Source organism: Pan troglodytes, chromosome 8 (genome assembly GCF_028858775.2).
Source record: "Pan troglodytes isolate AG18354 chromosome 8, NHGRI_mPanTro3-v2.0_pri, whole genome shotgun sequence".
Classification (NCBI taxonomy): Eukaryota; Metazoa; Chordata; class Mammalia; order Primates; family Hominidae; genus Pan; species Pan troglodytes.
Window position 1 is genome coordinate 85,063,739 of NC_072406.2, and position 24,551 is coordinate 85,088,289.

Consider the following 24,551-nt stretch of genomic DNA (forward strand, 5'->3'; position numbering starts at 1 on the left):
ACAAAATTTAAACCATGAAATATTTTCAATTTAGGGGAATTATGGAAGAGTTTAGAATAGCAATGGTTCTTTGATCTTGAGCTCTTATAATTGCTTCCTTGGTTTTTTTTTTGTTTGTTTTTTGTTTGTTGTTGCCATATTTTAAGGAAAAAAGGCAAGAGCAAAATAATTTTTGTTTTTGTTGTCTTTAGTAGATTCTAAGCTTCTGGAAAGTTTAAAGAAATAAAAGGACTTACATGTGTGTTTGTAAATACTTAATATGTAGTATTTTATAATTGCCAGTGTCATTATAGAAGTAGGCAGGAAGGACTTTGAGAAAGTGAGTTGTCCCAAAACTACAGAAACTGTTCTATAAGCAAGGATCAACAAACATTTTATTAAAGGGCCAGATGGTAAATATTTGATACTTTGTGGGCCATGTGGTCTCTGTTGCAGCTACTCAACTCTTGCAGCTATATACCAACCACTCAGTTTTGCTGTTGTGATGTGAAAGTAGTTGAGTGGGGTATAGAGAGTAAGTAAATGAATGAGCTTTGTTATGTTCTAATAAAATTTATTTACAAAAACAGGCAGCCAGCCTGCCAACCCATGTTCTATATCATCTAACAAATATTACTCATAACCAGCCATGTATTAATGTGGTTCACTGCCCCACAAAAACATCTTTTATTATTGTCAAGGATAATTTATGAAATCATAGAGGACAGAGGATTTCTGTTGTAAAACGGCCCAGTGTATGTATATTGAAGTGATATGATGGTTGGGATTTCCTTTTAAGAGATACGGAAGGGAAAAAACTGGGTGGCTGTAGATGAACTGAATTTGATAAAATGTTGATAAATATAGAAGCAGATGATAGGTTCATGAGATTTCTTCACACTGTGCTTCCTACTGTATGTGTCTGAAGATGTCAGTATTTAAAAGTTACTACATAAACAAATAATGGCCCAGTAAAGGCAGCAGTTTCTCCCTTCTCTTCTCACATCTTAGAATAGGAAGGAGAGTAAGATAAAAATACAGACCCCATCTTCAGCACAACTAGGGAGATCTCTGCAATTCCAAAACACTAATTATATAAAGGAAGGTTGCCAGATCCAGTGAAGGTCAAGTAGAGGTGTGTGGGGAAACCCTGAGGAATGACACCTATGGTCGCAGATCCCCAACAAAGCCAGCCAAACACAGTTCTCCAAAGGAAGCTGCCGACCTCAGACTTCTCCAAAGCAGCATTCAACACTGATTCTTTCCCTTCCAAATCCTCAAGGAAAGATTAATTTAGAAATTAACATGCCAAGCTGCAGGAAATTTAGCTCTCATGAGTCCTACTTCTACAGGAAGAAGTGCAGCCAACCAAGAAATGAAAGGAGAAACTACAGCTAAAGTATTGGCAGTGAACATAGAGTCCATTGATCTATAGCATTAAGACTAAAACAAATATGGAAATTAGATTTACAGAGAAGAATATGAATCGTTAAAACCTTGACAGTGCAGTAATGAAAGTCGGAAAGATGAGGAAATAAATGATGTTGTCATGTTTTATAACAACCTGTCAAAAGATGTCATTTGAAATCAATAAATCTAGTAAAATCTTAAGATTGGGGTGGAGGGGAGTCTGTAGTTGATACATAGATACGTAGGTTAGAGCGAAAGGTAAATGCTAAGAGAAATAATCTAATAAATGAAACCGAATGGTAGAGGGAAAGAAAAAAGAAACATAGCTGTATTAATCATTGCTGACGATAGAGATAGGATTTTTATATGTTACAGTATATTTTATATAAAATTATAGTTATAAACTATAAAATATAGGGTTGGTTTTTGTTTTGTTTTGTTTTTTGCCTAACATGTATTTGATGAGGACTTGTTATTTGTCAAGCACTGTCAGTGACCAAAACAGATGAAAATTTTTGCTTCGTGGGTTGGAGGAGACAAAAATAAGTAAATAATTTGTTAAGAGGTGTTAAATGTATGGGGGGAAAATACAGCATAAAAGGCGGAGTACCCATTGATGAGATTGCTTTTTTTGAAGTGGATGAGTAGAGCAAATATTTGAAGGAACTGAGGGAGCCACGTAGTTATCTAGAGAAACAGTATTCTAAGCAAAGGTAATCACTATTGCAAAGGCCCTGAAGCAAAAATGTAGCTGAGTTCAAGAAACAGGGAAGAGTCTAAAGGGGTAAAGCACAGTAATGTAGGAGGGAGAGTGGTAAGCGATGAAGTCAGAGATAATGGGATATCAGAGAATATTAGACTTTCAAAGGCCGTTAAAAGAACTTTGACTTTTACTCTGAAGTAACTACTAGAACAAAAAAGTAAGCCTTTCTTAAGGAATATATATATAACTAAAACAAAGCAAGCACAAATCTTTGAGTAATTTTATTTTAATGTTTTTTAAGAGATGAGGTCTCACTCTGTTGCCCAGGCTGGAGTGCAACGGCACGATCATAGATCACTGCAGCCTCTTCTAACTCCTGGACTCAAGCAGTCCTCTCACTCAGCCTCCCAAAGTGCTGTGATTACCGGCGTGAACTACCATGCCTAGTCACTAGTAAAGTATTTTTACTTTAGAAAGCATAGCATAAAATTTCGTAACTGATAAGAGATTACGTATGTATGTTATATTAATTAAAGTATGTAGGCTAATTCTCCTATTAAAACATTCCCAGATCAGATTACTAAGAAAATGAAAGCAAAGAAACTCAGAAAGGATAACAAAATTAAAGAACACACAAAGATATAACAGGCATATGCAAACTCAAACATGCAGGGATTGTGTTCCTAATATTGGACAAGACTTAGTCCAAAAACCATTACACGAGGAAAAAAGAGCCTACAGGATCTGCATGAAAACAACTTTAAAGTGCTTCTCAGAAATACAAACAGAGACTTAAATGGAAAGACTTAACAAGATTCTTTGGAAAAAATCAAAATCCTTTTTTAACCCATGAAGTTAATATCTCAAAACAAAACATAGCTAATATTTATTGAGAATTTACTCTATGCCAGGCATGTTCTAAGGACTTTACATGTTCTAAGGACTTTACATGTATTACTCATTTAGTCCTCACAACTACTTTATATGGGTGATGTTAGTATCACTTTTTGCCCATTTTTCAGTGAAGAAACCAAGGCACAAAGAAGGTAATAACTTGCCCAAGAGTTGCAGTTAAAGTTACTGAACACACAAAATGAACTCAGGCAAGATTATTTCAGATTCTGTGCTTTTAACCACTACATGATACTGTTTTTTGAAACCAATAGCTGTGTGTATGTGTGTGTGTGTGTGTGTGTGTCTAGATAAACTGACTCTGAAGTTCATGTGGAGAAACAAATAAACAAGAATAGCTGGGAGATGTCTTAAAGAAAAGTAATAAGGGAAAACTAGCCCTACCAGATACTGAAATAAGACTAGAATGTTAAAACAATGTGGCTACTAGAGCATGAACAGAATAGAATTTCAGAAATAGATCCAAATTCATGTAATTATTTGGAAAATTATAAAGATAGCATTTCAAATAAGAAAGGAAAAGATGTATTATTCACTGTATGGGACAGCTATGTTGTCATTAGAGGGAAATTAGTTAGATTTCTACTTACTAACTTTGACTAGAAGTAATTCCTAATGAATCAAAGATTTAAAACGAAACTAGCTGTGAGCCAAGTCTCAAGTAATTTTTAAATTATTTATTTAAATTGTTTATAAATGTCAGTCTTACATTTCTGCATGCTCTTTTAAGTTGAAACGAGATGGAAATTAATGATAGTCGTACAAAGTCCATCAGCACAAAGAAAAATCATTTAGGACTCTGTGACAATGCACACCTTAATACAGCTTAGTAGATGCTAAATGATTTTTCTTTGTGCTGATGGAATGGAATATGTCAGGCCTGAAGCTGGTATATTGGATTTTGTTCAGTTAATGCCTGCCCTTCCTCTTCCTTTGATACTTTTTGGGGTTGGGAAAGTAAAAGATACAAAGGAATAAATTAAGCATTTGGCAAGTGAGAAATGTATTCAATATTCATTCTGAAACATGGTTTAGTTATGAGAACCTGAGTCCCAGATCCACATCCACAGTGATTGCTCTTCGAGGAAGTAGTAGAGGTGGATGTGAGTGTGAGTGATTTTTTCTAACACTCTGAAGCGGTCGTGATTAAGGACTCAACTAGTGAGGTTGCCTCTCCAGGTTTTTTAAAAAGGAGAGTGAACATAAAGACCAGATGCCTACTCAATAATAGTAAATTCTTGATACAGCTACTTAATAACTCTCATACCTGGTAAGAGATAGGAAGGAGACGCAGATCTGAAAGGTAACCGGAGGAAGAAAAAGCCAGAAAGTTTACTTTTGAGGCCTGATAGCACCTAGAATCAATATTAAATGTTTTTAAAAGTACATAAAACATGATCTGTATAATTCTAATTTTGTTTAATGTAACATGTATACTTGTGTTTGTATATGTAAATGTGTTTGCATAAATCTTGAAAACATACCAAAATGTTCACCACTATTATTTCAGGATGATAGGAGTTTGAAAGACTTTTATTTTCTTTTATCTGTATTTTTAAAGTTTTCTACAAAGCATGCATATTACTTAAGTAATCATATTTATATATTTATTATATACACACACGTAAGTATATGTTTGTTGTTCCATTCTGACAGTAGATGTATCTTTTGTGTTTTCTAGGTACACCAGAGGATCGCTTCCTGGCAGAATTTGGGAGCTGTTTATTGCAGTACTGTTGTGCCCTCTGATGGTGAGTTTCAGCAAATCCACCTTTTATGTCTAATATTATTTCCTTCTTAGCTCAGTGTTTCCTATTCTCTGACACAAAAATTTATAAACCATACTCTTTCACTTAAGGTGGGCTTAGGGGTCAGAGAGAGAAAGGAGGAGAAGGAAAATAAAATTTGGATGAGAATCTAGTGAGTTTAGAGAAGAAACCAAGAAGAAACACTAAGTTCCATTAAGACTTTATAGGTTAAATGATCATTTATCTTTTATTTTTGAGATGGAGCCTTGGTCTGTCGCCCAGATGGAGTGCAGTGGCGCGATCTCAGCTTAGTGCAGCCTCTGCCTCCTGGATTCAAGCAATTCTCCTGCCTCAGCCTCCCAAGCAGCTGGGACCAGGCGAGCACCACCATGCCCAACTAATTTTTGTATTTTTTGTAGAGACAGGGTTTCACCATGTTGGCCAGACTAGTCTCGAACCCACGTGATCCGCCCACCTCGGCCTCCCAAAGTGCTGGGATTATAGGCATGAGCCACTGTGCCCGGCCTCATTTATCTGTTAAAACTAGGGACATAGTTAATGTGAAGATCACAGAAGCACCATCTTTGGTGTTTTCTAACCATTGGGTCTTCACATTATGGATAATGATCAAACACTCCAGCCTCTTGTTGTATCAGAGCCTAGACAGAAGGAACTCAAAGTCTGAGACCTCCTGCTCTTGCTTATCTTTTTCCCTACTTAGGCATAGGACTGCAATACTCTTCTTTGATGTGGGAAGGGATAAACAGATGCTTGGAGACCAATGCAATCCTTCATAAATGTCTATGATGCTATAAACTGGCGACAGGATCCAAACCTTTGTTGTTTTTATGGTAGTGGAGGGAGATGTGTTTACAACTCTTATTGTCATTTCTCTTACCCGGTATTGTGCATTTACAGTTTAGGTTGCTTAGTTTAGGGGTTGACTGTTAGATATGTTTCCTCTGTGTAAAGTTTAGTTTGATAGAGCTCTGATTTCAACCTTAGAAACATTAATTCGTAAGCATAACAACCACTGAAAGAGCATCCTGCAAATTTACAAGGGTGCCTAAAACTAAAGAAGCCCAGAAAATGAATCATGAGAACACTAGAATCCCCAACATTTAGTCAGTATAATATTTGCAGTGTTATCAGAATCACCTCCCAAAGCTGTTACGTGAATTTATAGACAGTGTGCTCATATTTGCCAAATCTTCTAAATTTGGAAGAAAAATCCATTGTGATTACTCATTTGTAATATGGAAAGGTTAAAAAGGGGAAAATAGACCAAAATCAAAATAAGGAAAATATTAGCTGGCTCTCTGTTTCCAGTCTCTTAAAGACAAAAAACTAAAAATTAGTACCAATTAATGTATAAGTTAAAAAGCAGCACTTAGCACTGTGTTGTGGCCAGAAAGGTAGCTGTGTTGCCCCCAGTCAAGAGTCAGTATGTACCCAGATAACAGTACTTTCTACGTGGCCAAGAGCCAGAGGACCATAATGCCACCTGGCTATGCTACATATTCCTTTCCCTCCTTAAGCTCCTTCAATGCAGTGGGTGGGTATCTCTCTTCCTCTTGACACTGCTTGGTCCATTAAATAGCCAAATGGTGACTGTCCACATCTGTGCCAGCACCACTCCCAGGTTCTGACTTATTCCATTACCACTGCAGGGTGCCATCATTAGATAGTTTGAATAAAAAGAATTTCACTGTTAAAAAAAAAAGTTTACATTGCTGAATCCACTCAGTTTTGCTGAACTATTTCATTCAAAAATTTCTAGTATTTATGATATTGTTTGAAATTGTCATATATTCAATATCCACATATATCAATATATATTCATAAAGAATATCAACCAAGTCACATGTTATACTACAGCTGGAAGGTCAAGTCCCATTGGTGGTTATGATATTTAGTGGCAATTAACTTGAACTAATGAATTCATATTGGAATTGATACTAATTTTGCTACTTATTACCGTTACTATTATCCTGTTATATATATCTATATATAGGCTGTGTTATGTATACCTATATTCTATCCATATGGAGATATTTCAGTAATTTAACAATGGTACAGTTATGTATACCTATATTCTATCCATATGGAGATATTTCAGTAATTTAACAATGGTACAGTTAGGCCAGATGTTATCAGAGGACATAAATGCTGATAGGTTGCCATTATGAGGGTTTGAAGGCAATATTATTTTTACAAAAGCTAAAAAGATACCAACTTAAGAAAAAAAAGAGTGTCTCCCCAAATTCCTACCAACACTATCCTTCTTAAGAAAACTAATTCATATTAGTTATCAAGAAATAAAAGCACAAAATTATTTGATTTAATGTAGCTTGATGTCCTTATTATATATCTTTCTAATTTTGTACTTCTAAGTTAATTTCACCTTAGGTCAGTATAGCATGTGAGAAAACTGCTTAATCCACAGCTACTCCAATAAGTAGAGTTTGGTCACCAGTAACAGAAATTTCTACCGTCACTCCCTGCTCTTTGTTGTGACTGTTGGTCATCTTCAGTATTAAATGAGGGCTTGACCCTCAGTTTTTAGAAGTATAAGGTCTAAAATATCATATCCTATAATTATGGTATTATATGCTTAGTAAATATACCTATATATACTGCTTTTCAGTAATTGCTTGTTAATTATGTTAGTTGAGGAATCTGGTTATGACGGTAACAGCTGATAATAAAATATGTAGATTATCTTAAATGCTTACCTCTCTAACAAAGCAATCTAACAGGTTCTAGATTTTTTTTTTTTTTTGGTATCGTAAATACTTATGAGAATCTATTGAAAGCTCTAGACCCTTTCTCTAGAAGAATTTATATAAACATAGGAAATTTTGCATACAATTTTATAGTGATACAGATTCCCCTAGACCAAACCATGGAACAAACACATACTCATACTCACACCCATGTTTGCTTTCATGAGAGGCAATCTGCTTAAAGGTTTAGAGTGTAAGCTTTGGAGACAAGCAGACCTAGGTTTATATCCCAGTTCTACCACTTAACCTCCTTATAACCGCCGGTAAGTAATAAGTCAAAGCCTGTTTCCTCATTCGTGAAATGTAGATAGTAATAGTTAACACCTCCAACAGAAAAATGTAGAAACAGTACTTATTCTGTAAGGAGTGGTTGTGGTAGTGCTAAAGACCTCAAATCTAAAACACGTGGCCTTAGACTTCTCATTTTAATTTCTCTGTGCCCCAGATCCTCAACTGTAAAATGACTGATAGTAAAATTTTTATGGTTATATGGTTTATACTTACTTGAAGTCTTTAAAGCCTCCAGGGGTTTCCCTTCATGTTAGTGGAAGTTAAGGATGTGGATAATTCTGCTGTAGACAGTTTGTATAATTTATCATCCAACTCAGAACACTTTTGAGAGTGAAAGGAGATGCCCAATACTGTTGTTTTTTTTTTTTTGAGACCGAGTCTCACTCTGTCGCCAGGCTGGAGTGCAGTGGCGCAATCTCGGCTCACTGCAACTTCCGCCTCCCGGGTTCAAGTGATTCTCCTGCCTCAGCCTCCCGAGTAGCTGGGACTACAGGCGCCCACTACCACGCCTGGCTAATTTTTTTTTTTTTGTATTTTTAGTAGAGACGGGGGTTTCACTGTGTTGGCCAGGATGGTCTCGATCTCTTGACCTTGTGATCCACCCGCCTCAGCCTACCAAAGTGTTGGGATTACAGGTGTGAGCCACCGCGCCCGGCTGCCAAATACTTTTTAATAGTGTAGACCAGGACCTACTCTAGCTATTGGGAAAGTGTGAAAGGTGAACTAGAGAAAGAACAAGAAAAACAGCCTTATCTAGCTGCTTTTATTTCTTTATCCAGAAATGTAATCCTACTCAATTTGCCTTGTATTAAGAATTGCTAGGGCCAGGCATGGTGGCTCATGCCTGTAAACCCAGCACTTTGGGAGGCCAAGGCAGGAGGATCTCTTGAGCTCAGGAGTTCAAGACCAGCCTTGGCAACATAGACCTCATCTCTACTAAAAAATACAAAAATTAGCTGGGCGTGGTGGCACGTGCCTGTTGTCCCAGCTACTTGGGAGGCTAAGGTGGGAGGATTGCTTGAGCCCAGGAGGTCAAGGCTGCAATGAGGTGGGAAGTCAAGGCGACAGTGAGCTAGGATCCTGCTACTGCACTGCTCCCTCCTGAACGACAGAGTCAGACCTTGTCTCACACACACAAAAAAAAAGAGTGAGAGAGAATTGCTAGAGAGTTGTTATGTTTATCTTGTACTTAACAAAAGATACAAGATTTCCCTACAAAAATTGTTTGCGGGCAAATAATTTTAATAATGAAAATATCTGAAAATTCCTGTTTAATTAATAAACAATAATCTGTTTAGTCAACCCAAGTAATAGATAATATATAAATTCGAAACCTAAGGTCTGTGCGTGGTTTTGGGAACCAGATATATGCTCCAGCTTTTTTTGTTTGTTTTCTGTCCTGCTACTTTTTAAAGAAGCTTTACTGAGCTATATTTCACATACCATAAAATTTACCCATCATTGTACATCTGTCACAACAAATCATCTATTTTTTTTTTTTTGAGACGGAGTCCCGCTCCATCACCCAGGCTGGAGTGCAGTGGTGCGGTCTTGGCTCACTGCAACCTCTGCCTCCTGGGTTCAAGCGATTCTCATGCCTCAGCCTCCCTAGCAGCTGGGATTACAAGCACGCACCATCACGCCCGACTGATTTTTGTATTTTTAGTAGAGAGGGGGTTTCACCATGTTGGCCACGCTGGTCTCGAACTCCTGACCTCAGGTGATCCACCCACCTCAGTCTCGCAAAGTGCTGGGATTACAGGGGTGAGCCACCGTGGCTGGCCACAACAATCCATCTTTGGACCGCTTGCTTGTTTGTCAGTTGATAGGGTAGCAAATTTTTTTTTTTAAGTTCCCCAGTTCTAATCTTCGCTCACACCCTCAACCCCAGGTAACCACTAATTTGCTCTCTGTCTCTGTAGTTAAACCTTTTCCAAAAATGTCGTATAAATGGACTCATACAATATGTAGTCTTTCGCATCTAGCTTCTTTTACACAGCACAGTGCTTTCAAGGCTTATCCATGTTGTAGTGTGTATTCGTAGGTCTTTATTTTTATTGCTGGGTAGTATTCCGGTATATGGAAATATCACATTTCTTTATTCATTCACCAAATGAGGGACATTAGGATTGTTTTCCATTTTGAACTATTAAAAATAATGCTGGTGGCCGGGCACAGTGGCTCACACCTGTAATCCCAGCACTTTGGGAGGCCGAGGCGGACAGATCATGAGGTCAGGAGATCGAGACTGTCCTGGCTAACACGGTAAAACCCTGTCTCTACTAAGAATACAAAAAAAAAAAATTAGCCGGGTGTGGTGGCAGGAGCCTGTAGTCCCAACTACTCAGGAGGCTGAGGCTGGGGAATGGCGTGAACCCAGGAGGCGGAGCTTGCTGTGAGCTGAGATCACGCCACTGCACTCCAGCCTGGGTGACAAAGCGAGACTCCGTCTCAAAAAAAAAAAAAAAAAAAAAAAAAGCCGCTGCTGGCATTTGCCTGTAAGTCTTTGTATGGACATGTTTTCATTCTTCTTGGATAGATACTTATGAATGGAATGGTTGGGTTATATTGTAGGTATATGCTTAATTTTTTAAGAAACTGAAAACTGTTTTCCAAAGTGACTGTACCACTTTACGTTCCCACCAGCAGTACATCAGTGTGACAGTCTCCCTACATCCTCCCCAACTTTGGTACAATCAATCTTGATTATAGACACTCTAATGGATGTGTAATATTACTTCATTGTGGTTTTAATTTGGATTTCACTGATAATTAATGATATTGAACATCTTTTCATGTGTTTATTAACCATTCAGATATTTTATTTAGTAAAGTGTCTATTCAAAGGACCTTTTGAAAACATTTGACTATTTATCTTCTTATTATTGAGTTGTAAGTGTTCTTTATATAGTCTAGAGTTTTTCTTGTGAGTTTTAAAAATAGTTTGGAGGGAAAGGGGACAATGTTATTAATGACTTTTTTGTCAAGTCATGTTAGTAACTGTTGTACACAGTTGGAAATTCTGTGTCATTATTGTATTGAGGACACATACATACCCAACCACTATACCCCACCACTATATATCTTTCATTCCAACTTTAAAAAGACTTGACAACAAAAAAGAAATGAAGCATTAAAGCTACTTAATCACCAAAAATCCAAAAATTATAGGGCACACAGAGCCTAAGTATTTTAATGTGGCAGAGTTCTCACCAACTTAAATACAAAGTTGTGAAAACAGAAGCACCTTATATTTTTTTATTTTAAAAATATATGCAACAGTTCAGATTTTTTTTTGTAAGTAGTAATTACAGTTTGAAACTTTACCAAAATGTGGATGAACTTGTTTCATCACAGAACTCTTTTCTTGAAGGATTCTTCAAGATTGACTTTTATAGAAAAGTCAACCAAGAAAAGAAGCCACATGAAATTGGAAAGACCTTTAAGCTTTATGTGCTGACAGTGAACTACTTCGCTTGGAGCAGAAGCAAATTTATGTCAGATTTCAGATCCACTTCAGGATTGTCATCATTTTTTCCAATATTTTGAAGTGAATTTTGAGGGAATTGGAAACTAACTCATTTTCCTCCAGAATGCAGCTTGATGAAAATAACTGATTCTGTTCAAAGCAGTTAGTTCCTAGTTTTTGTCTGTTAACATGCATGTTGACACAATTAAAGAAAAATTCCTAATATCCAGGTCTCTTGTGAAAATTACAAAGGCTGTTAATATTAATGGCTACCGGCATCTCTGACAGACTGTTAAATTTCTTTGCCAAAATAACTACCAGAAAAAAAAATTTTTTTTTTTAGATGGAGTTTTGCTCTTGTCACCAGGCTGAAGTGCAATGGCACTCAGCTCACTGCAACCTCCTTCTCCCAGGTTCAAGCGATTCTCCTGCCTCAGCCTCCCGAGTAGCCAGGGTTACAGGCACCCGCCACCATGCCTGGCTAATTCTTGTATTTTTATTAGAGATGGGGTTTCACCATGTTGGCCAGGCTGTTCTCAAACTCCTGACCTCAGGTGATCCACCCACCTCAGCCTCCCAAAGTTCTGGGATTACAGGCGTGAGCCACCGCGCCTGACCCCAAAAAAATTTTTGACTGTAATGAAGATCTTAGTACTCTGCACAGATGGTGTATCTTCCAAACTTAGCAATGTGCACGCTTATACTGCCTCAGAGGAGAAAGCAGCTCCACCCATTGTAATAATTCATTGCTTTTCTTTCACTGGCACATCCTGGCTTTGAAGACTCTTAGGCCTAAAAGTTTTGCCTGCTACCCCAGAAGTAATCAGTTTCATGAGAACAGGTTTTTATCAAACAAAAGGATAAAAATTTAAAATCTTCCTTTGCTTGATTACATTTGGCAGGAGTTTTGCTTTTTAAGAGGAAAGAAAGATTAGTACAGGAGGAGTTTAATCATGGCTTGATTTACTTGGGGATATTTCGGGCTTTATGAATGAGTAATCTAATTCAAGACCTTATAGTTGTTGTTATGGATTTGGCAGAAAAATCATAAACTCTTAGCCAAGCTATTGCTCTGAGTAAGGTAAAGCCAGGAGTTTGAGACCAGCCTAGGCAACATGGTGAAACCGTCTCTACTAAAAATACAAAAAATTAGCTGGGCGTGGTGGTGCACACCTGTAGTCCTATAGTCCTGTAGACATGGACAACCATGTGAATTTTCTACTACTTGAAGTATCTCTGTAGGCCAGTCATGAATGAAAAGTTTTGTCAGTTTCTCTGTAGGCATATAGAAAAACCGCAGAGATCTTAAAGATTACCTCCACACAGAAAACCTCACAAATGAAACTTGAATTTATAATCTTTTCACTTTTGATATTGTATTGAGTAGTGTTATGAAATAATTCTCAGACAATTCTTAGTTTCCTTGCACAAGCCTAACCTAGCATCATTTCTCAAAGTGAGCTGTGATTCTATTTGTTACCATGTACCTTTCTCGGAATTTTCAGTACCACTTTTCATCAAAACAGAAAGTACACAACCTTTTGGATATCAAAGATAATATTCAATTTACCATGTTCCAAAACTAGGGCAGTATGTGACTTCTTTAGTCAAGCTAAACAATAGCAGCTTGTAATTTACATGTTCTTTCCTCTTGAATTAACATTTATTTTCTGTTTAATTTGTATATTTTATTTCTTTTTAAAAACCAGGAAATGGCCATTAATTTTGGTTCAAAACTGAGGGAAATAATCCTTCAGGTTTTGTAAACATTTATTTTTAAAATACGGCAATATGAAGAAAATCAGTTTCCAGTGCAATAATAATTGCATTGGAATAAAATATTTTATAAACAGTAAATATAATTATAAAATTATAAATAAAAAATTTATTTTATAAATTATATCTAAAATTTTTATGTATAAACTGTTTGGATTTTTTCAGGAAATGTTGAGGAAGAAGTTCATCCATAGCTTTATCAGATTCTCAAAGAGGTTAATTAACCAAAAATACTAAAAAGCAGACTTTTTAAAGAGCAGTTTTATGTTCACATCCCAAATGAGAGAAGTGTACAGAAATATCCTATATATTCCCTGCCCCCAAATCCTTGCATAGTCTCCCCCATGATGAATATCTCCCATGAGAGGGGTACATTTGTTGTAATTGATGAGCCTGCATTGACGCCTCATTACAACCCCAAGTCCATAATTTTCGTTAGGGTTTACGCTTGGTGTTTTACATCCTATGGGTTTTGGGCAAATGTATATATGACATGTATCCACTGTTATAGTATCACACAGAGGAGTTTCACCACCCTAAAAATCCTCTGTGCTCTATCTATTCATGTCTCCCTTCTCCCTAACTCCTGGCAGGCAGGTACTAATCTTTTATTATCTCCATAGTTTTACCTTTTCCAGAATGTCTTATGGTAGGAATCATACAGCATGTAGCCTTTTCTGATTGACATCTTTCACTTAGTAAGATACATTTAAGTTTTCTCTATGTCTTTTTATGGCTTGATAGCTCATTTCTTTTTAGCACTGAATAATAGTCTGTTATCTGGGTGTACCACAATTTGTCCACTTGCCTACTGAAGGACATCTTGGTTGCTTCCAAGTTTTGGCAATTATGAATAAAGCTACTACAAACATCTGTGTGCAAGTTTTTATATGGGCATTTTTTAGCTCCTTTGGGTAAACACAGAGAATCGTGGTTGGTAGCAATATGTTTATTTTTGTAAGAAAACACCAAACCGTCTACCAAAGTGGTTGTACTATTTTGTATTCCGAACAGTAATGAATGAGAGTTCCTGTTGCTTCACATCCTTGCCAGCATTTGATGTTTAACTTACAGTCTTTTCCCCTTGTTAAATTCAGTGGAAGCAGTCATTTTTCTTCTCTTGACATTTAAAGAAAATTTTAATTATTTTACATATTTAAGTATATTTTTCTGAGATTATTGTGAAGCAAACACATTTTGTTTATACATATTAATTATAGATATTCTGTCAGGTGCAGCAGCTCACACCTGTAATCCTAGCACTTTGGGAGGCCAAGGCAGGTTGATCACCTGAGTTCAGGAGATTGAGACCAGCCTAGGCAACTTGGTAAAACCATCTCTACTAAAAATACAAAAAATTAGTCTGGGTGTGGTGGCTCATGCCTGCAATGTCAGTACTTTGCGGGGCCAAGGCGGGCAGATCACCTTAGGTCAGGAGTTCGAGACCAGCCTGGCCAACATGGCAAAACACTGTCTCTACTAAAAATATAAAAATTAGCTGGGCGTGGTGGTGGGCACCTGTAATTCCAGTTACTCAGGAGGCTGAGGCAGAAGAATCGCTTGAACCCAGGAGGCAGAGGTTGCAGTGAGCCACGATTGTGCCACTGCATTCCAGCCTGGGCAACAGAGCAAGACTCCATCTCAAAAAAAAAAGTAAAAAAATAGAAATACAAAAAATTAGCTGGGCATGGAGGCATACACCTGTAGTTCTAGCTACTCAGGAGGCTGAGGCAGGAGGATCTCTTAAACCTGGGAGGTCAAGGCTGCAGTGAGCCCTGATCATGCCACTGCACTCCAGCCTGGGTGACAAGAATGCGACTCTGTCTCAAAAAATATATATATATAGATATTCTGAGGATGTTTTTGCGGTAATGTATAAGGAAGCTCCTTATTGTCACCAAAGTAGATAGATATTTAGTTTATTCTATTAAAATGACAATCTTATATTTTGTCTAACATATAATTTAACAAAAAAGCATATAGACTTTTGGAATTATCCTTAGGAATATAAGTGATTGTTAAATTACTTGAGGGCATCTAGGCATGAAACTAGTAAAAATAAAATGTAAGACATTTATTGAGAATAATAAACTTTATTGAAGGACATAAGATAGGAATAAATGCAGAGTTATACCATGTTAATAGATATGAAGAATGAATTTATAAACTCAATGCAATGCTAATCAAAACCCCAGTAGGAGCTGATCAACTTACTTAAAAATTCACATGAAAGAGTAAAGCTATATAAAAAACTAAGATAAATTTGGAATAGGAAAACAAGGGGGCATGTGGTACCTAAGCACATATTAAGATGTATTTCTAAAACTATAATAATCAAAACAATGAAGTATTAGTATAGGAAAGATTGTTGGATCAGATTAGAGGAAGCTTGCATATATAGAAATCTGACATGTGATTGATTAGCATTGTAAAGCCAAGGAGAAAGGGCAGACTATTTAATAAATGGTGCTATTACAGTCAACTTCTCTACATTACAAAAATAAGTAAGTTCCAGATGAATTAAGGAGTAAAATGTGAAACACAAGGCTCTAAAAGGAAATAAAAATTTACATCAGAAACTAAAAACATTGAGTAGTGCTACTTTCTCTTAGCCTTATTTTTATTTATAATAGGGGGAAAATCTGGTTTTTCAATATATAAATTACGGTATACAGTCATGCATGTACTGAATAACAACAATGTTTCAGTCAACAATGGGCCACATATGTGATGTTGGTCCCAAAAGAGTATAATACTGCATTTTTACTGCAACTTTTCTGTGTTCAGAAATGTTTAGATATACAAATACTTACCACTGTGTTACAGTTGCTGACAGTATTCAGCACAGTAACATGGTATACAGGTTTGTAGCCTAAGAGCAATACCTAGATACCTACTAGGTGTGTAGTAGGCTATACCTTCTAGGTTTTGTAAATATTATCTATGATGTTCACACAGTGACAGAATCACCTAATGATGCATTTCTCAGAATGTATCCCTGTCGTTAAGCAATGTATTCATAGAATGAAATTCTATATAGGAGTGTTTTTTTCTTTTTTTAAAATTTACCACTTCCTTATATATAGGAGTTTAAGTGAATATTTCCAGAAATACGATTCAACTTTGATAAACCTCAAAGCAATGATTATCATAAAAGGCAAGTTTTAGAGGGTTGTATACACCATGATCCTTTATATATAGGAGTCTCCCCTCCACCCCTTTTTCCATGGCTTCACTTTCCATAGTTTCAGTTACCCACAGGCAACCGCAGTCTGAAAATATTAAATGGAAAATTCCAGAAATAAACAATTTTTTTTTTTGAGACAGAGTCTTGCTCTGTCACAGGCTGGAGTGCAGTGGTGCAATATCAGCTCACTGCAACCTCTGCCTCCCAGGTTCAAGCAATTCTCCTGCCTCAGTCTCCCGAGTAGCTGGGATTACAGGTGCCTGCCACCACACCCAGCTAATATTTGTATTTTCAGCAGAGACAGGGTTTTACCATGTTGGCCAGGCTGGTCTCAAACTCCTGCCCTCAAGTGATCTGCCTGCATCAGCCTCCGGAAGTGCTGGGATTACAGGTGTGAGCCACTGCACGCGGCCCAATTAATAAGTTTTAAATTGTATGCTATTCTGAGTAGTGTGATGAAATTTTGTGTTCTCCTGCTCAATCCCACCTGGGATGTGAATCATCCCTTTGTTCCGCATATCCATGCTTTATCTGCTACTCGCGCATTAGTCACTTAGTAGCTGTTTCAGTTACCGGATTGACTGTTGTAGTACTGCAGCAGTCGTGGTCAAGTAACCCTTATTTTACTTAATACTAACCCCCCATGTACAAGAGTAGTGATGCTGGCATGTTGTTTTAATTGTTCTATTTTTTTCTTAGTTCTTTCTGATAATCTCTTATTGTGCCTAATTTATAAATTAAACTTAAAAAAATTTTTTTTCTTCTTTTTTGAAAATGAAAATGTTTGACTGGCCTGGGAAGGCTCCTCCCACCCCTTAAAGCCAGAGCTAACAAAGTTGTTCCCTTTAGGGTCCAGATGGAGGGAACCAGGATAGGGACTGGGAAGGGACCAGGAAGCAATGAAGGGAAGGAGTGGAAAGGAATAATCCAAATGGAGAGGAATAAAGCCTCCAAAATCTACCTAAAAGTAGGAGATCTTAGATCCAGGGGAACTTCCTCCCAGTGTGGTCAGGGAGACAGCTGAGCTTTAGATGTCAGTGTATTGATTTCCTTTTTTATTGAGACGAAGTCTCACCCTGTCGCCCGGGCTGGAGTGCAGTGGTGCAAACTGGGCTCACTGCAACCTCCGCCTCCCGGGTTCAAGCGATTCTTCTGCCTCAGCCTCCCAAGTAACAGGGACTACAGGCACACGCCACCATGCCCAGCTAATTTTTTGCACTTTTTCACTAGAGACGGAGTTTTGCCATGTTGGCCAGGGTGATCTAGAACTCCTGACCTCAAGTAATCTGCCCGACTCGGCCTCCCAAAGTGCTGGGATTTAAGGCATGAGCCACCGCACCTGTCCTGTATAATGATTTCTGATCAAGTTGGGGGAACCTGGGGTTCTCCACAGATCCCATCCTCATAGGCCACTCGTGTCAACTGAAGAATTCCAAGGTTTATAAATTTGGAAAGAAGAACTTCATTTCTCATAAAGGGTTGCAACCTTCAGGGTGGCCATTCTAACAAGCTGGGAAGCATAGCCTCCAGTCAAAAGCCAGAAATAGGTAGTTCCTCAACTTTATCATAGGTATGTATGTATAGGAAAAAAAATACTATATATAGGGTTCTGTACTATCTGCAGCTGGGTATTCACTGAGAGTCTTAGAACATATCCTCCATGTATAGGAGATATTACTATAAAATATAAATATATGCAAAGTCATACTATATTTGGTTATTTAATACTGTACAGCAAATTACAACAAAGGGGCATAAACTAATCTTTTATTATCTCTCATGTTTCTGTGGATTAGGGATTTAGGAATAGTTTGGCTGAGCAGTTTGTAGTCTTTTGAGGGTGCAGCCCCATGTCAGTCAGGGCCTTAATCATCTGGCTTGACTGAGGCCGGAAGATCTGATTCTAAGGTGACTCACTAACATGGTTGACAAGTTTACTTTTGGTCAAGAAGGTACCACTTCTCCATGTGGGCTTCTCCATAGGGCTGCAGGATTGTCCTCATGATATGATGACCGGCTTCCCCTAGAGCAAGTGTACAAGAGACCAAAGCAGAAGTAAAGCCTATTATGACATAGTCTTGGAAGTACACATCATCACTTCAGCTGTATCATATTGGTTCTGCAGACCAGCCCTGATTTGATGTGGATGACACTGCGCAGGGCATGAATATAGACAATCCCTGACTTCTGATGGTTCAACTTACGGTTTTTTGACTTTATGATGGATTTGTTGGAGTAGTAAATGCATTTTTTGACTTACAGTGGGTTTATGCTGAGGTAATCTCATCATAAGTCAAGAGGCATCTATACTATCTTAGTCCATTTCTTTGCTGCTATATCAATTGCAAACTGAGTAATTTATGAAGAAAAGATTGATTTGGCTTACAGTTCTGGGAAGTCCAAGATCGAGGGGTCCATCTAGTGAGGGTCTTCTTGCTGCATTGTAACATGGCAGAAGGCATCACATGGTAAGGAAGTGTGCACAGAAGACAGAGAGGGAAAATTGACTTGAACTCACCTTTTTTGGGAGTGGATTTTATCAGGAATCCACTCCCCCAGTAACTAACCCACTCCTATGATAATGGCAAAAATCCAGTTATGGGGCAGAGCCTTCATGACCTAATCACCTCTTAAAGGTCCTGCCTCTCAACACTGTTAAAGTGGCAATTAAATTTCAAGGTGAGTTTTGGAGGAGACATTCAAACCATAGCAAATACTTACAGGCAAGAATTATAGAGAGCCTTCTTGAAGGCTGGCTATCACAGTACTAAATATTGTGTATTGAGATATATGTTTGTGTATGTGTGTGTGTGTGTCTGCCTGTGCGTGTGTGTATGTATAAATGGATGGAAATGGTAAACACCAACTACCAACTTCAGGATAGTGGCTTCATTTGGAAAAAGATCACCCTGCTTCAGTGTGGAAAATTGAACTGGAGCAAGGCTGGAATTAAGGACTCCAATTACAACGTAGCTGATAGAAGAAAGAGATGGTGGTGGCCTGGACTAAAATGGTGGTAGTGTAGACAGTATCAGAGGGCTTAGAGCTGTTTAAAAAATAGAATGAAAGGGCCGGGGTTGGTGGCTCACACCTGTAATCCCAGCACTTTGGGAGGCCGAGGCGGGTGGATCACGAGGTCAGGCATTCGAGACCAGCCTGGCCAACATAGTGAAACCATGTCTCTACTAAAAATACAAAAAATTAGCCGGGCATGGTGGCAGGCACCTGTAATCCCAGCTACTCGGGAGGCTGAGGCAGGAGAATCGCTTGAGCCTGGGAGGCGCAGGTTGCCGTGAGCCGAGATTCCGCCACTGCACTCCAGCGTGGGTGATAGAGCAAGACTCCAAAAAAAAAAAAAAAAAATCGAATGAAAGCACATGATGACTGATAAGATATGAGGAATGTCAGATTCTGGCTCTATGAATAGTCAAGGATGCCAGGTAATTTTCTAGCTTGGTCAAAAATAAAATAGTGGTGGTGTTATTGGTTGAGATTATGGGTGGTTAGGGAAGATGGATTCACTTTTAGGACTTTTGAGTTTCAGTTATGGCTGTGGGAGACCCAATTTCTAGCAGACAATTGAATATAGGCTTGGGTTATCATCAGCATTTACATGAGACTTTGGGAGGACGTGAGATTTCCTAGAGAGTGTGTGAATTGACAAGCACAGAGGCCTAGGACAAAGCACTTAGAAACTTTTAAGGGATGAATAGAGGAAGAATAGCTTATGAGGGGAAATTAGAAGGTCTAGACAGAAAGAAAAGCTAGAAGCATCATAGAAGCCGGTGGGGAAACTTTTTACAAAGGGAGGGAGTCGTTAACATCATTAGATGCTGCTAAAACAAGCAAGTTAAGAGCTAAAATTTCTACTGAATTTAGCAACCTAATGTCATGTGTGACCTAGAAGAGGATTTCTTAGTCAAATGATGAGATCCAAATTGCATTGGATTGAACTCTGTGACCTTAGCAGTATTATCTTTTTCTTTCTTTTTTTTTTTTTAGACAGAATTTTGCTCTTGTTGCCCAGGCTGGAGTGCAGTGGCACGATCTCAGCTCACTGCAACCTCCGCCTCCCAGGTTCAAGTAATTCTCTTGCCTCAGGTGCCTGAATAGCTAGGATTACAGGTGTCTGCCACCACACCCAGCTAATTTTTTGTATTTTTAGTAGAGATGGAGTTTCACCATGTTGGCCAGACTGGTCTCGAACTCCTGACCTCAGGTGAGCCACCACGCCTGGCCCAGGAATATTATCTAACGTTACTAGACTCTGTTATTCTTAGCTGCAAAAGAAGGATGTTAGTTTGTATGATCTGTCTGGCCTTCCAACAGTGAAATTCTATGATTATATCTGACACTTATGATGCAGAATATTACAGAAAATGGGGAGGAAATCGACAATGTTAAGATCATAAGCCCCTGAAATCATCCATCATATATAGTTCTACTCCAAGTAGCTTTGCGGAAAAACCCCAACATGTGCTTCCTTGTGTACCAAGTCCCTTTCATAATAAGCCCTCAAGATATACACAGGGGATATATTTTAGTGGAGATTTTACTCATTGTTTTGAACACCAGCCAAACTTCATACTATATATTTTTACAAGCATTTAAAAAATATTTTACAAAATAACAAGCATTTGTATTTTATGACTGTTTTTTTCAACTCCTGATGCCTCAAAGGCATTTTTAAAATATGTATTCCTTCTTCAAATGCAATTGTTTGTAGTTCCTGCACTACTACTCTTAGTCTGCACAATTCCACAGCTTTTGGTTTTTATGCCTAAATCTGTTTTCATGTTCTAGCTCTAAGTATTCATGTTGAATGCTCCATAATTTCTAGGCTTTTTTTTGAAGCACACTGCTCTGGAACATACTTATATTATTTTTTACTTTATTCACATGGAAATCAAAACAAAAGATTAAAAAATTCAACCAAACAGCCACTTGATGCAATTTATACTTTAAAAGAATATTTTTTATCTAGATAATAGTAGCTGACAACTGTCATTAGCTTATGAATACCCATTGTGACTTCGCTACAGCCAGCTGTTTATTGTTTATATTGTGAAACTTGAGGAACCTTGGCAATAGTTATTCCTGAGTTGCAAACTAAGAAATCTAACGTTGACATTACAGTCTACTGTGTAGGAAAGAAGCAGGCATTGGGATTTCAAAAGCAGTATAATAAAGGCTTGTCAGTTCTGAATTGCATTATTCCTTGTAGAGTTTCTCAAAAGCTTTCTTATTTCATTCCCTTGAAAAAAGCATCATGCTCTTTAAAGGAAGAAGTTAAATTGGGTATGAAAGACCTTCATATTCTCTGTTGACTTTGTCTCAGTTATTTTAAAACAGTAACCCCTAAGCATTTACCTGTGAAACTGATGTTTTAGTGCATTTGTAACTGCCCAACAGCTTCTCTGTGCCCACTGCCTAGATAGAACCAATTTGTCAAGAGAGGAGAACTGCAATAGAGAAATAGTTTAATTCACACAGAGCTGGCTGAACAGGAGACTGGAGTTTTATTACTCAAATTAGTCTCCCCAAATTGGAGGCCAGGATTCTTCAAGGATAGTTTGGTGGGCAGGGGGCTAAGGGAATGAGTGCTGCTGATTGGTTGTGGATGCAGTCATAGGGGTGTGGAAAATGGTCCTCATGTGCTGAGTCCTCTTCTGGGTGGGGGCCACAGGAGCCTGAAAGGACATCTCAAAAGGCCAATCTTAGGTTCTACAACAGTGATGTTATCGCATGAGTGGGTGTGGGGAAGTTGCAAATCTTGTGACCTCTGGAATAATGGCTTGGTAATCCCTTCCACTTACATCTTAGCAGAATTCAGCCTCCTCCCATCTTCCTAACCTGTTGCTCTTTCATTAGTTTTTGTGAAGGCAGTTTATTTTGGGGGAAGGCATATTATTTAAACTAAAAACTAAATTTCTCCCAAAGCTAGCTAGGCCCAAGCCCAGGAATGACCAAGGGCAGTTTGGAGGTTAAAGGAAATATGGGGTTGGTTAGATTAGGTGTCTTTCACTGTCATAATTTTCTCACTTTTATAATTTTTGCAAAGACAGCTTCAAGATCCTCCAAATATATTTCAGACTCACAGATTCTATCTCGTATTTAAATTCAGCTCTCTCTACTTCTTGATCTGTGGTTACTCTTTTTCACATACAGAAAGGGGATAATTGGATAATTTAATCACTAATCTTAATGACTTCGTCATCATTACTGCCTATAGAAAAGATAGAAATATTCTCATGTTAGTGGTTCTGACTTCAGGAAACAATAGATTAATTGTTAAGGATTCTTTTAGAACAAGAAGGAATATAACAAATTTAAAAAATATCTTTAGGTATTGCAGACTTTAGATAGTACATGCTATATATTCAATTCGAATTACTATTTTGACCTCTTCTTCCTTAGGAAACAGACTATTCCTTTGGAAGGAAAAAGGCAATAAGGATTTCTGATTTTGCCTTTTAGTTTTTATGTAAAAATTCAAATCGTACATCCATGAAGTATTAGCTGCTATGGGAATTACTATCCTGCTATAAACAACTAGAACACCAGACAAAATATCTGAAACAACTGTTTTCAGACACTGGACAATAGGCACACAGGACTGTTGATGCCTGAGATAAGAGGAACAAATGAGTTGAACCCTGCATTGGTTGAGTTTACAGCCTGAGGCAGCCTCTAAATTGCATCACAGAGAGGGGAAACAGAGCTTGGCCATCTAGTTAAGATGAAGAAACAGAGATCAGAGTTTGTAAATCCCAAGGCAGCTAGAATTTATGAGACAGAGGTTTACAGAGGAAGGAGCTATGAAGAGAAAGAGGAGTCTCGGAAATCTGCATAGGCATCCTGTGAGGCTTTGGCTGAATTCTAAACCACAAGACCAGGCTAGAACAACTTCCTAGAACATAACTATTGCCAGTAATATAAAATGAATAATTTTGCTTCCCTCTAGCCACAGTAGAGAGATACCCTTGGACACATGAACATTTGGTAGACATTCTCAGAAGAACCATATCTTAGAAGTAGGGACAAATTGGTCCTAGAATAAAGGATTCTCTAGATCTGTCCTAAAATAATTTTTTGAAGTCTTGAAAGGGCCAAACTAACATGCAAGTAATTTGACTATACAAGATCCAGCACTCAACAATGTAAAATTAAAAATTTCTAACCACCAATCAAAAATTACTAGGCATATGAAGAAGCAAAAAATAAGCCTTCCAAAAATTCAGTCAATGAACAGACCTAGAAATGTCAGAGATAATGGAATAAACAGCCAAGAATGTTAAAATAGCTATTATAAATATGATCCTTATGCTCATAGAGAAAAGGAAAAATATAAGTATAATGTGAAAAGAAATGGAAGATATAAAAAGAAATGCAACTTCTAGAGGTGAAAAATATGTCTGAAATGAAAACACCATATAGATGGAATTACCAGGAAATTAGACACTGCAGAAGAAAAAAATCCATGATGTTGAAGTATATTGCAATTAAAACTATCCAAAATGAAACTGAGAGGGGGGAAAAAGCCCCTGAAATGTATGAAGAAAGCCTCAGTGACCTGTGAGACAATATCACATGGCCTAACATAAGTGTAATTGGAATCCCAGAAGGGTAGCAGACAGAAAAAAATAATAGTTGAATAAAGGTCAAAAGTTTTCCAAATTTGAGGAAAGCCAGATCTAAAAAATCTAACAACTCCCAACCATTCATAAAGAAAAGCAAAGCACATCACAGTCAAATTGTTGAAAACCAGTGATAAAAGGAAAATGTTGAAAAGCAGGCAGAAGGCTGGGCATGGTGGCTTACACCTGTGAGCCCAGCATTTTGGGAAGCCGAGGCAGGAGGATTGCTTGAGACCAGCCTGGGCAACATAGTGAGACCCTGTCTCTACAAAAATAAAAATTAAAAATTAAAATTAAAAAAATTAGCTGGCCCAGCACTTTGGGAGGCTGAGGCAGGTGGATCCCCTGAGGTCAGGAGTTCGAGAACAGCCTGGCCAACGTGGTGAAACCCTATCTCTACTAAAAATACAAAAATTTGCTAAGTGTGGTGGTGTGTACCTGTAATCCCAGCTATTGGGGAGGCTGAGGCAGGAGAATCGCTTGAAGGTGGTGAAGGCTACAGTGAGCCAAGATCACACCCCTGCACTCCAGCCTGGGTGACAGAGCAAGACTCTGTCTCAAAAATAAAATAAATTAGCTGGGCATGGTGGCACATGCCTGTAGTCCCAGCTACTTTGGAGGCTGAGGCGGGAGTATCCAGTGAGCCCAGTAGT

At 38.0% G+C, this 24,551-nt stretch overlaps 1 protein-coding gene across 4 annotated transcripts in view; it reads left to right on the plus strand.

The window, feature by feature from the left end:
• Positions 1-24,551, plus strand: part of MCU (mitochondrial calcium uniporter) — a 192,559-nt gene that overhangs the window by 134,573 nt on the left and 33,435 nt on the right. For all 4 annotated transcript variants that reach the window (XM_016918534.4, XM_016918533.4, XM_016918536.4 and 1 more), the window contains exon 2: positions 4,686-4,755. In XM_016918534.4, coding sequence (XP_016774023.1) covers positions 4,686-4,755 — 70 coding nt within the window. The remainder of the gene's footprint in view (positions 1-4,685; positions 4,756-24,551) is intronic.